The sequence below is a fragment of the Vanacampus margaritifer genome, chromosome 20 (assembly GCF_051991255.1).
Source record: "Vanacampus margaritifer isolate UIUO_Vmar chromosome 20, RoL_Vmar_1.0, whole genome shotgun sequence".
In the NCBI taxonomy this organism is placed as follows: Eukaryota; Metazoa; Chordata; class Actinopteri; order Syngnathiformes; family Syngnathidae; genus Vanacampus; species Vanacampus margaritifer.
This window is the reverse complement of record NC_135451.1, coordinates 16,256,991-16,270,206: the sequence shown is the minus strand read 5'-3', so window position 1 is coordinate 16,270,206 and position 13,216 is coordinate 16,256,991. Positions and strand designations below refer to the sequence as shown.

The 13,216-nt window shown below is 43.4% G+C and overlaps 1 protein-coding gene across 5 annotated transcripts in view; it reads right to left on the bottom strand.

Moving 5' to 3' along the window:
• Positions 1 to 2,319: 2,319 nt before the first annotated feature.
• LOC144040599 (cadherin-7-like) overlaps positions 2,320 to 13,216 on the bottom strand; it is a 153,050-nt gene continuing 142,153 nt past the window's right edge. For 4 of the 5 annotated variants that reach the window (XM_077554943.1, XM_077554944.1, XM_077554941.1 and 1 more), the window contains 2 exons: positions 10,596 to 10,844; positions 2,320 to 4,374 (listed from right to left, as the gene is read on the bottom strand). In XM_077554943.1, coding sequence (XP_077411069.1) covers positions 3,803 to 4,374; positions 10,596 to 10,844 — 821 coding nt within the window. In that variant the 3' untranslated portion in view covers positions 2,320 to 3,802. The remainder of the gene's footprint in view (positions 4,375 to 10,595; positions 10,845 to 13,216) is intronic. The other variant, XM_077554946.1, reaches the window with a different exon arrangement.

The window sequence follows — 13,216 nt, the reverse complement described above, 5'->3', positions numbered from 1 at the left end:
GAAGCCAAAAGAAAAGAAAGTCTTTGTTTTGAAGTCATGTTTGTTTGCTGCTGGCTGACCAACAAATTCATATTTACGATATACGGCTACGAAATCTGATGGATTTTATTTGGGGTTAATCCAGGCATTTACGCTAATCTTGAATGTGATTGGTTAATTCTGAACACGCCCACACCTATCATGGGTGTGTACACTTTTGCAACCACAGTATCTCGGTTGACTTTTCGAAAGTTGCAAGTGGCAAAAGATTTCAAATCACTTCTCTGTCTCATTTTTTCACATCACAAAGACCACTTGACCTGGTAGGGGGGTGTAGACTTTTTCTACCCACCATATATTCCAGTCACATGCCTGTCTGGAATTGGCCGTTTCTCCGTCGGGCCAATTTGGCGCCACTGATGCTGGCTTGCGATAAGAATGTCGGTTGGTGGCGGCCAATCAGCGGAGGGCTCGTGTCGGCGCTGATAGCGAGTCGCGTGGCCTGATTGCCTCTAAGCATCCCCGCGGCAAGCATCTTGTCCAACGCGTCATCCTGGTTTTGATTGACATCCGTCCAAGATGTCCGCCTTGTGTGCCGTAAAGTTGCCCGTCGCTTGTTTATTCATGCCGCTGCATGTTTTGCCAGCGGCTCTTCGATGAACGCGTGTTTCCGTCTCGCCATTTGTGAATCATAAAGAGCACTTAGCCACATGCTAATCGGCTCTCGCGCTAACATCGGCACTTGTGCTTGTTTGTGTCAGAAGTTAGAAGTTGGGCTCGAGCGAGATGGATTTTTTTAATTATTATTATTGACACATTCATACAGTTGCTAAGTTGATGTGTGGAATCTGCAGCGCTCCGTCATTCACTAGCATTTACCTAATGTATGCTAGCTTCTGATTGGTTAGTGTTTAGTCAGCTGACAGGGGATCAGGAAGTGTTGTCGCTCAAGCTGCCGTGTATGACAAGCCAAGTTTCAATTAAGAATGAATCCGTCTCCATCCTGACTTTTTATTTTATAAAGTGTGCCGTTAACCATCAACGAATTCTCACATTAGCCTATAGCTAAGCTACGTGTATTTCTAAGGCTGATTAATTTAAAAAATACATCATGAATACGACACAACTTGTTTTTTTTTTTGTTTTGTTTTTCTGGAGAGCTCAGTATTGTTCATTCGGTAATTTTACCGATTTGACATGTTATCATCATTGCTCTCTTTTTTTAAATTTAAATTTTTTATTTTTTATATTTAAATTGCAATTTTTTTTTATTTTATTTTTTGAACATGGGTGAGTGTGTGCATGTGCGTGTGTGCGTGCGTATGAGTGTGTATTCATTAGTTCACCTAAATTCATTAGTTCACCCTAAAGAAAGAAAAAGAAAAAAATTAATACGACAACTTTATTGATTCTTTAACACCTTCAACAAAGATTTGAATTACTGGCCACAGTTTTTCATTATTAATAAATATTTTTTAAATGTTGCTTATCTTTTGTTTTTTCCAAATTGAATTAGTTTTAATCTGTTTTTAGAGCAAATCTTTTTTTTTTTTTTATAATTTTTTAGTTTTTTGTAAACAATTAGTTTTAGTGAAGGTTTAATTAGTTTTAATATTATTATTTTTAATGAATTATTGACTAAATTATAAAGTGTTGAAAAAAGCGACATAGAAGCTGACATTCTCTAAGCTGCCGTTTTTCCAAAAACGACGTGCGTGTGATAGTTCGAAATAACATTTTCCAGTAGAAGATCAAACGCAAAGAGCCCATTCACGCCCCCCCCTAAAATTGTTTTCTTGCATAGCAGATGTTTGTGACAAAGCAATTATTTCGAGTCCGCTTTATCACACGTCACTTTGAGCCGACACGTGAAAAAAGACGCGCGACGACGCTGCGGTTTGACTGAATAGCAATTTTATTTCATGAAAAAAAAAAAAAGACAGAATAAAAAGTCACAATCCTGCCTGCTGAAAATAAATAGCAACACCCATCAGTTGGTACGTGAAAGTGTGGAAAAAACAAAAAAAAAATGACACGATTATCATACAGTTTGTGTTCCATTAATGAAAGTGACCGAATATGCTGGACTACAGAAGCAGAAACTTCAAACTTGCACCTCAACGACTCTTCTTCGTCTTCTAGCATCTAAATGGCATCAGTGTCACAATCAAGCGCAATAAGAATGCCCCCCCCCCCCCAAAAAAAAAAAAAAAGCCCAACTGGACCCTCAAAACCAAATAGGCTCATCACAAATAATGACTCTTCTTCCTTAGCATAATGCGCTACTTGTTGAAGACCCCCCCCCCCTCTCAGCCCCCCCCCCCCTTAAAAACAAAGCAAACTTACATTGCTCACAAAAAGTTTCAGGATGAACCCAAAGTGCTCGTTTGATTTGGCTTTCTCAAAACTTTTGAAGATTTGAAGGTCTACAAAAAAACTGGAAAAGGTTGAAGGTCCAGAATACATGAACGAAATGCGGATTGAATATAAACCCGGCAGGGGTCGGAGGTCAGCAGACTCGGGTCAATTTGTGGAGGCTAGAGTTCAAAGCAAACGTGCTGAAGCAGCATTTAGCTGTTACGCTGCACGTAAATAAAATAAGCTGCCGTCGGCCCCAAGCTTTTAAATCCTGAATTAAAAAAAAAACGTCTTTCCCCGACCCAAGATCTGTCCGAGCATCTCTAGAATCAATTCCTCTAAAATCGTGTATTTGATTCCTCTTCAATTGTTTTACCTTTGAACGTTGTTTTGCGAATTTTGCGTAAGAAACAACGCTAGAGAAATGAAAGATGCCGTTGTTGAGCCTCTCGGCAAAATTCCCAGCCAATTTTTGCTCCATGAAAATTCCCAAGGATTTTCACTTTCATGCCTTTCGGTGACTCTTCCAGTCTCGCTGTGTCTCCGTGAAAACTAGCGCGGTCACTAACAAATATTTTTAGAATCAATTCATCTATCAAATATTCAATCCTTTTATTTTTGCATTTAATTGTCTTACAACATTTTCTTCCCCCGATTATTGTTTATTAACCAGTGATTGGCGCAGTGTTAATTTGGACAAGAAACTTTAATTTAGTTTTAGTTAGTCTTTTGACTAAAATGAAATTTGTAGTCATAATTTAGTCATCGGATCGTATTTGAGTTTTAATCCAATTTTAGTCGACGAAAAAAGAGCAATTTTTCTTGACTTAAATTGACATTTTGGTCGATATTTTCCTTCAGCATACATTTCAACTTTTATACAGGAAATTATAACACACCTATTTTTAACACGCAAGACACATTTAATACAACGGTGTCTTTATGAATTAATGTTGAACTGACAATACTATAATTTAGTTAAGCAAAAAAAAAAAAAACGTGCAAAACGTCGGCTGTGCGTTCAAAAGTTTGGAGAAGGTCATTAAAAGTTCACCTGAAAAGGTTGTGGTGCATTTTGGGTTTATCCTGAAATTTCACCTGAAACTGGAACATTTCCAACCTTTTTGCGAGTCGCGAACGTCCGCGTCGTCTCGGACATCCAAGTCGTGACGATCCACGCCATTTTAATCGAGGCAAGTGGACTCGACCGACAAGAGTCCAGTTGACTCGACCTCGGATCCGATTTTTCCGACCGATCATCTTTTCCGCAAAAGGACGGCAGGTCGGACAGTTAGCGCCGTCTCGCACCCTGTGGAAACGCTCCGCCTGCTTCCCGTGACGCAGTCCGTGTCCGCGGCCCCAAAGAGAAGTCGTTTCCATCCCAGGAACGTCTTGAAGAGTCTTTCGCTGGACTTCCTCGAATCTCTCCCGGACTAAACCGTGTCTAAAAAAAAATATCTCACCGTCAGTGTCGTCCCGCTCCGTTCGAAGGCTTGGAAAAAACGGCCCCGCCCCCGCCGGCTCCGGCGCCGTCGACGTTGCCGTACAGGTCGGCCAGCTTCTGGAAGCGCGGCCCCCAGTTGCTGAGGTAATCGTAGTTCTGTTCCGAGTCGGTGCTGAGCGACTCCAGCGAGCTGAGCGAGTCGGCCACCGAGCCGCTGCCCTCGAAGGCGTACGTCTGCAGGGAGTCGTAAGGCGGCGCCGCCGGGTCCACGTCGGCGTCCTTCAGCCGCTCCCAGATGAACTCGCGGAACACCACGTTGTCCGGGAGCGACTTGTACGCCGGCCGGGCCGCCCCCGCCGCCGTCGACGTGTAATGGAAGAAAGTGGGCGTGTCCGGGGTGACGTCCCGCCGCACGCCGGGGTCGCGGATGGCGTTGAGGTTGCGCAAGGCCACCATGTCGAAGGCCTCCGTGTCCTCCTCGCCGCCGCCCTCGTCGTCGTAGCGGACGATGTTCTCGCGGATGTCGCGCTCCTCCTCCAGGATGAGCGGAACCTTCCGCCGGCGTCGCATGGTCACGATGAGCAGGACCATCACTGCGGAAGACACGAACCCGAGTCAATATCAAGTGACAAGCGGCGCTCGCCGGAAAGTCGTCAAATTGTTGACGGCGCCATTAGCAAAAGCTCCGGCGACGCTTGAGACGCGGCGGGAAAGCAACATTTCATCTTGACGTTTACAACAATTAGAGCCGAGAGTGAAATGCGGTCGGAGGAGACGTAATGGCCGACCCGATGGCTCATTTGTCGAAAGCGAAAGCTGTGCAGCTGAAAGTCACATTTAAAGGAAAGAAGGCGGACTTGGGATGCTCGAAAGCACTTAGAAACTGAAACACGGTCTCACGTAACAAAGTATAAAATGAATCATCGCAATTGTTATTCTACAAGAAACGCCGATTGCTCATTCTTTGGATCAGTAACAACCTCCGAATCAGTAATCGGCGTTCTTTGTGAAAGCGGCCAACACAAAATGTTGAGGACCAACGAGACACAATCCTTTTTCCAAGGTTGCATCACAGGCAAAACATAAGCGCAAAAAGTGGAAACCAGGGTGCTAAATTTGGTACTTTTTTCCCTGTGTGGCTGCGCTGTGCGAAAGGGGGCCAACACCTCTTTGTGTGAAAGGCACTTTATCATAGGTGACATAGTAACTGCATACGACTAGAAAAACTAAGAGTGGCTAATCATCATACTTTGTCATAGGTGGCATAGTAACTACACAAGACTAGAACAACTAAGAGTGGCTAATCATACATTTCATCATGTGTGACATAGTAACTGTATAGGTGTAGACAAACTAAGAGTGGCTAATCATCATACTTTATCATAGGTGACATAGTAACTACACAAGACTAGAACATCTAAGAGTAGCTAATCACCATACATGTCATCATATGTGACATAGTAACTGTGTAGACAAGCCAAGAGTGGCTAATCATCATACTTTGTCATAGGTGACATAGTAACTGCATACGACTAGACAAACTAAGACATATATACAGCATACATCAACATAAGGGGCATCGTAACTGCATAAGCAACTGCCAAAGTTAGCCGTAAATGCAACAAAGTCCTCGTCCGCATTCCTCATCCATTCACAGTTTCACAAACTCAATTTCGACATCATTAGGATTAGAACGATTTTCCTCGTAAGAAACACAACTTTATTCAAATCGGAATTCACCAAACAAGCGAAATATCTCTGCATCGAGTTCGTTCTATTTCTTCTTGTAACCTCCCGTAAGGTGAGCCAATGGCAGAACTGCCACGTTTCTACCCGCCTGCCGTCTCCACTCTGCCTGCAAACCAGGAAGCGCCGGAGATCCGAGCAGCCCGGGTTCTCGCTTGCCGTACATTAGCAGCCGAAAATAACTCCCCGCCCGAGCAAGCTGGCAAACGTCTAACGATCCTCCATCCATCAACGTCGAACCGCTGCCAGTGAAAAATCATTCCGTCAGCCCACGTTTCTTTTTGGCGGTGGGCGCGAGGCAGGAAGAAGATTCCAACCCGCTTCACAGTCGCTAATAAGGTAGCAAACGGAAGAAATAAAAAGCGAGGGAGGGACGCGGGAGACCAATGGACGAGTCGCCCCGAACGCTCGCGATGGCGAACGTGCCGAGCAGCTCGGCTCAACCTTTGTCGGCGTTCGTCGGAATTTGGGATTGATGCGGTGAGAGTGAAGAGGAGACGTTCGCCGGCGCTTTCCCGGGAACTTCTTGACGCTTTCATGCCTGCCGGGCGGTTTGGAAAGCAGCCAAGCTTCAATCAACCAACCGGTTCGAAAATGTCAGGCACCGCCGGTCCAGTTGGGCAGTCCAGAAAATTGGACTACCTAAAAAACAAATTTTTTTTTTTTACGCTTTTAGTGTTTCTCAATCAAGAGCAAAAAAAGGTGACCTCCCAGCATGCACTGCTGCGTATATCTCGAGGTGCCGGTGAGCAGTCCGCAAGAAAGTACAATCCGAAGACTTGGTCTTTGGAACAGATTGAAAGTTATTAGAGAGGATTTTACGATCAATTAAATTGCTTTATTAAACTGTGACAGACTTGGACTTACGGTTAACAAAACAAAAAACCGAAAAAAATCATAAACTGTAGACGTGGCGGGGAATGTTCGATTCCAGCCAATCAATAACGAAGATGCTTTATTATTGATTGGCTTCTGGCTTGTCGATCACACTTCTTACTTATGTACGTATGTAGCTTGCGTAGCTAACGTGACCGTGTTTGCTAGCGCGCGGCGGCGTAGCTTCGTAGCTAACTCCTCGCGGGTGTCTTCGAAGTTAACCAACAATAGCAGAGAAGGATGCAGGACCACTGCGCCGTAAAAAAAAAAAAAAACGACCCGAATCCTGTTTTTCAGGTTGCTGAGCAGACACAAGAACTGAAAGAGCGAAGCCCAAAAAAAAAATAAATTTGGGGCGAGTCACTGATCTGTATGTTACCGGATAGTCGATAGGCCAAGACTTTTGAAGCCGTGAGGCGGCCATATTGCTCCTCCCAAGAAAGGTTTCTCGTCATACAATCCCATACATACCGTGCGCTAGTTTTGTTGTTTTTCTTTAAACTTGTGGGGTAATTTTAGTCGCAACTTCCAAGTCAATTTGCAGTTTTTCTAAGGTGACTAACACGAAAAGCGCGTCTTGTTCCTTTTTTTATCATTTCCTTTCCATATCCTCAAATAACCTCAAAGGTCTTTTGTAAACTTGTGCCAAACTGTCACTCCGGTAATCAAAAAGCTAAAAAAAAAAAAACGTCGTCGTCTTCTTCTCCCTTTCGCAAACAATTACGCTGTTGAAACGCCAAAACGCGGTCCGACGAGCGCCGTCAAGCCAAAAAGATGACAAGTGGTTGCCGTGCGAAGACGGACGAGCGCTCCAAGCAGACGTGGACGTGAGGTTTGATACGAGAAGCATTTTAAAAGAGGCGCATCGCGTCCTAATTGGCCCTCTCGGGGATTGAGCACCTTCGCGGCTAAACGAAAGCGCCGGGATGGTTGTCAGGATGCTTCATTAAAAACAACGGTTAGGAAGAAAACTATTTAAAAAAAATAATAATAATAATAATCTCGAGGAGATTTACATGAATGCTAAGGAAGAAGCCGTTTTTTCAGAAGCGGATATATTTTCAAGCCATCATTTATTGTATCAGATTACGGTTAAAAAAAAATTGTCGTTACCCTTTAAGGAACTTTTGAAGGATTTTTTGACCGCGTCCGTGTCTAAATTTTGGTATCTGGGGCAACTGAACACCTCAAAACTAAACCGGGCTCAAGACCTGCAGGTTTCAGGAGTGTTTCCGTCCTCCAACACTCCTGATTCATTGAATCGGCTCGGCAGAAGCGTGATCTTTAGAATCAGGGGTGTTGGAGGAGGGAAACATCTACAACCTGCAGGACTCCCGCCTTCGAGGACCAAAGGTTATTTTAGTAAATGAAAATTAACGAAACAGGTAAAAACAAAAATTCAAAAAACATCTTTATTAAAAAAAAAAAAAAAAAAACGAAAACTAACTGAAACTACATTTTATGTTCACAAAACTAACTATAATTATAGTTATCATGAGCAAAAATGTCCTTAGTTTTCGTCTTTGGTCATTAATTTAATACGTGAGCCATTGGGGTTGATTTTAAGTATATTTATTTCGATATTATTCTAAGGACGTTTGAAAGTGTGTCAAACTAAAGTGATGTCATCCGGCAGCAGCCAATAGAAAAGCACCTTCAGATGATGTCATTGCTAGCCGACAATTTTGCGCGCTTGACTTTTGGCTCCAATGGCTCGCCTTGCCCGTTTTTTTTCATTTAACTCAGCCGAAATACGTGACCATAAATACCGGCACGAGGACCCCCCTTAGCTGTTCAACAACGTGCCTGACGTTAAACAGCGCACGAGGACCCCTTTAGTAGCCTAACAACATGCCCAATTTAAAATACACAAACTCTGCACTGAACTAAAGCACGCATTAACCGTATTTTTCATCCACTGATGCCATCGCACCACAACAAAAAAGTAATGTATTTTTTTTTTTATTGTTTAAATACTGTACAAGGGTGTAAATGTAAAAAACATAAATAGAAATTAAAATCGGAATTTTCTGTTTTTGGAGCTTGGGAAGCCGTGTTGTGCTGGTTACTAAAAAATAGTAACTATTTACAGTAGTAGTTACTTCATTTTAAAAGTAACTCAATTACTCGAAAAAGTAATGCGTTACTATTAAAAGTAACTCTTGTGTTCAAACTCCGAGTAACACTGAAATCATGACTTCCCCACTAGAAGTGACGGACAAACCACCTCTCCGAACCACATGCTGCTTCACCAAAGAGCCATTCCTATCTGTCCTGTGCCTGATCCTCGTTTATCCTGGCGCTTGACAATCGGACCCGCGCCACCTTTTGCGTGTATCATATTCCCACGTCCCAAAATACTCTTTCACGCTCCCTCGCCTCTTTTGTCAATGTCAACGATTAAAAAAGATATCATCGGCGCGCAAGTGCTCGGCATTCATCTTCGTGTGTGTCGGCCCGCCGGATGTGAGCCCGCCGGGTGACCTGCTGGCCGAGCTCATTTCAGCGTCGGTATGAGCTCATTTAGAGACGCCGGAGATCGCCGGAGCGTTAAACAGCCGCACTTTGTGCTTTTGTCTGTCGCGTGGCGGGTTAACCACTTCTCATTTACGGGGCTGCTTTTTCGCCAAAGCAAAGAAAAAAAAACGGAGGATTTCAACAGGAAAAATACACTTAGTGTTGATTCTGCTTGTACATAACATTTATTTCTTTTTATTTTTTTGTACATAGGATTTTTTTAATTATTATTATTTTTTTTGTACATAGGATTTTTATTATATATATATATATATATATATATATATATTTTTTTTTTTTTTGTACATAGGATTTTTTATGAATGAATATCCGCCAGGGTTCGACAAACGGGGTTAAACGCCGGCCGTGCAGTCAAGGTGAGCACAAACAGAAAAACAAATTGCTGGAGTGTTGCATCTTCAGCCGGCAGCAAACACTTCAGCAGCCAAAAAAAAAAAAAAAAAACGGGAAGCAACGTGGACTAATTGATTCCGCTGGCCGGGTTCCAGCGCCGTCGAGCTCGTCAACATGCGCGCTGTTATTCAGAAATTGGCTGACCCGGGTCACCCGTGTTTACCAGAGTGGAGATTTGGCTTTGACCTTCCCGCGACCCCTGCGCAAAAACTCATAAAACGCGGGAGCCTCGCGCTGCGAAGTTGACCTCCTCCAGTCGCTACAATAAAGTCTGACATTTGCGCTTCGTCAACAACATTTATGTGGATCTTGACGGCAATAAATTCACTCCGCCGGCGCCCGCGTTACGCTTTCTGATGCTGGTTTGTTTCTTCTTCTTCCAATATTTGACACCATTTGGGGAACGGTGGAATATTGGCGCAAACCAGAGGTTAGCGTTTCCTAAATTCTGTCTATTAATGAGGAAATTGATACAAAAATAAAGACTAGCCGTAGTTTTAAGGGGACGTCCATCCTTTTTCCTGGTTAGGCGGTTGCGCCAGACCCGATCGCACCCGATCTTGGACGGTGCATTCTGGTGCCGTTGCAACTAGTTTCAACGCACATTAGACAAAAGCAACTATTCACACAAAGCTAAAACTAAAGCTAAAGCTACGGACAATCTGGAGTCTTCAATTACCCGTACCAGGGTAAGCTCATTAAATCTCTCGAACGGTGGTTCTTAACCTCGGGTTCAAGGGCTCGTTCTCCTGGCAATTCCTTCAAATAGCAAATCTCCGGATCCATTTTCGGGCCGGCCATTCGAAGCATGTGTAACACCCTGATATAGGATTATGTTGAATTTTTACTTTGAGTCGTCTCAAGCAGCAAACAAAGACGCCGGCTGTAAAAAAAAAAAAAAAAAAAAGCTGGCGGGCAAACGCGTCACCTCCGCACCGACAGCAGAGGAAATAAATTTCACTTTCCTTTCTTTGGTCCTTCCTCTGGTCTCCTGACGGCCTCACGACTCTGGCTGGAAGTGTTCGGTTTAGGTGAACGGTATGGGATTTTTTTTTAATAGGTTTTAGGTGAACTAATGAATACACACACACACTCGCACGCACGCACGCACATACACATATTCACCCACATAAAAAAAAAAAAAAGAGCAATGATGATGACATGTCAAATCGGTAAAATTACTGAATGAACAATACTGAGCTCTCCCAAAAAAAAAAAAAAGCAGAGGAACTAAATCATGGCGGTTTCGCGCGCTTCTTACCCAGCAGCGTGAGGATGCAGCCCAAAATGGCCAAGAGGGCGCCGGTGCTGAGGCCGGTGGCGGTGTAGGCCACGGCGCCGCACGACAGCGGCACGCCGTCGGCGTCGCACTCGCACACGCGCACCGACAGCGTGTTGGTGCTGCTCAGGGCCGGGCTGCCGCCGTCCAAGATCAGCACCGGCAGCCGGTACGCGGGCTGCTCGCGCCGCCGGAAGCCGCCTCGCTTGGTCAGTATGGACGCCGTGTTATCTGGAACAAACGCGGCCCAAAAAAACATGGGAAATCCTCAGTGTTGAATCCAAACTGCTCAATTATAGAACACCGTAGCGTAACAATTAGGCTGCTAGCTTAAGGCTGATGCTAACACAATAAACGCTATCATAACCATTGTGCAGTAATTAACGCTTTGACTGCCAAAAACGTTAAATAGCGTTTAGTAAAATCCTATGGAGGAGTGCCAAAGACGTTAAAAGACGTTTGTTTCAAAACAGAGGTGAAACTAACCATTTTCTATTGTGGATTACTGAAAAACAGAATAAGGTAGAAACAAACTTTTTTTTTCTGATGAAAGATGAGAGTCCAATCTTTTTTTGGTAGTATGTGTGTTTCCATAGTCCAAACACATAATTTTCTATGGACCTTGAAAGATCAGTCAAAATGCTTCAAATCGGCTGGCACCCACGGCATCCCTTTTCTGAAAACGTCTGGCAGTCAAAGAGTTAATAATAAATTTAAAAAACTAAACTTTTAGCTTCTTCCCAGCATACAATAATTTGGCGTACTTCCTTGACAACGACTCATTTCTTTATCTGGCGCCATCTTGTGGCGTTACACGTGAAATAAAGTGCGAGTCGCCTGCGAAATTGAATGCAGTCGGGACGAAGCGGCTTTACAGCACGAAAATCAACAGCTGGCGTCATTATCACGATTCATTAAGTGCCGCCGGCGACCACCTGTTGCCTGACGACGGTCGGATGGCGGGAAAACCGCTCCGGGGACGATCCGTCTCACAGCCAGAGATCATGTCAAGATCAGAGAGGAGTATTTAAGAAAAAAAAAAAAAATGCTGGGAGGGGGTGCAAATAGAAGGCAAAAATCTGGGCACCATGATGGTGAAACCCTGCCTTAGTGCCTTCTAGCCACAATATTAGGTACACACGTCAACGTTGCCTTGAAAGGATGCTAGTGCTTCTTTCCCGAAGTGGTTGGGGCAGAGCCGTCTTTCAAGCCGACGGCAGCACAAACACGTTCCTCGTCTTCAACCGCCCACTCAAGTAAGTGCAGCAGGCCAGCGGGAATTGTTTGTTTTTCTTCAGGATGGACTGAAGGCGCTCCTCGTGCTACGTTTGGCTCACATCAAGTGGGGACTTTTTTTTTATGGGGGGGGCAGACAATCGTTAAAAAGAAGTGTAAAACAGCAATGGCAAGGCGGCCATTGTCAGAGCAGAGTTATGCTTTCAATGGCGGCGCCCCAGTTTGGCCACCAGGCGGCCGTAACGCGATGCGGCGACGGCCAAATTTAGCATCCGCGAGTGGGACGTGCCGGCAAAATATTTTTGCAAAACAGCAACTGCTCGTTCTGGGATTGATGGAAATCAGGAGCACAATCGAGTGTACCCTCGTTTGAAAACCTAGCCCTCGTTTAAAACCCTAATTCTAGTTGAAACCATTTGAAACCCAAACCATAGTTTATTGAAAAACCTTAAGCCTCATTTTATATCACTATCTGAAACATGATCCTATTTTGAATCCTCAACTCTAGCCTGAAACCTTAATTTGAAACCCGACCCCTAGTATAAAAACCCTATTTTGAAATCCAAATCCTAGTTTGAAACTGTCATTAAAATCATAATTTAACAGTCTTAACTATCTTGAAACCCCAATTTGAAACTATAATTCGAGTTTTATAACCTAATTTGAAACGCCATACCCGAGTTTAAAGCACTAAATTAAAACCCTAGCACTAGTTTTGAAACCCTAACTCTAGCCTGAAACCTTAATTTGAAACCCGACCCCTAGTATAAAAACCCTATTTTGAAATCCAAACCCAAGTTTGAAACCGTCATTTTTAATTTGAATCCTAGTTTTAAATCATACTTTGAAAGTCTAACTATCTTGAAACCACAATTTGAAACCCTGATTTGAGTTTTATAACCGAATTTGACTCGCCATACCCGTTTAGTTTAAAGCACTAAATTGAAACCCTAGCACGAGTTTAAAACCCTAACTCTAGTTGAAACCAAAAACCATAGTTTAACGAAAAACCCTCATCTAAATTTTATTCCCCAATTCAAAACATAATCCCATTTTGAAACCTCAACTCTAACTTGAAACCTTAATTTGAAACCCGACCCCTAAAATAAAAACCCTATTTTGAAATCCAAACCCCAATTTGAAACTTTAATTCGAGTCTTCTAACCTAATTTGAAACGCCATACCAGAGTTTAAAGCACTAAATTAAAACCCTAGCACTAGTTTAAAACCCTAACTCTAGTTGAAACCTTAATTTGAAACCCAAACCGTAGTTTAACGAAAAACCCTCATCTAAATTTTATTCCCCAATTCAAAACATAATCCCATTTTGAAACCTCAACTTTAACTTGAAACCTTAATTTGAAACC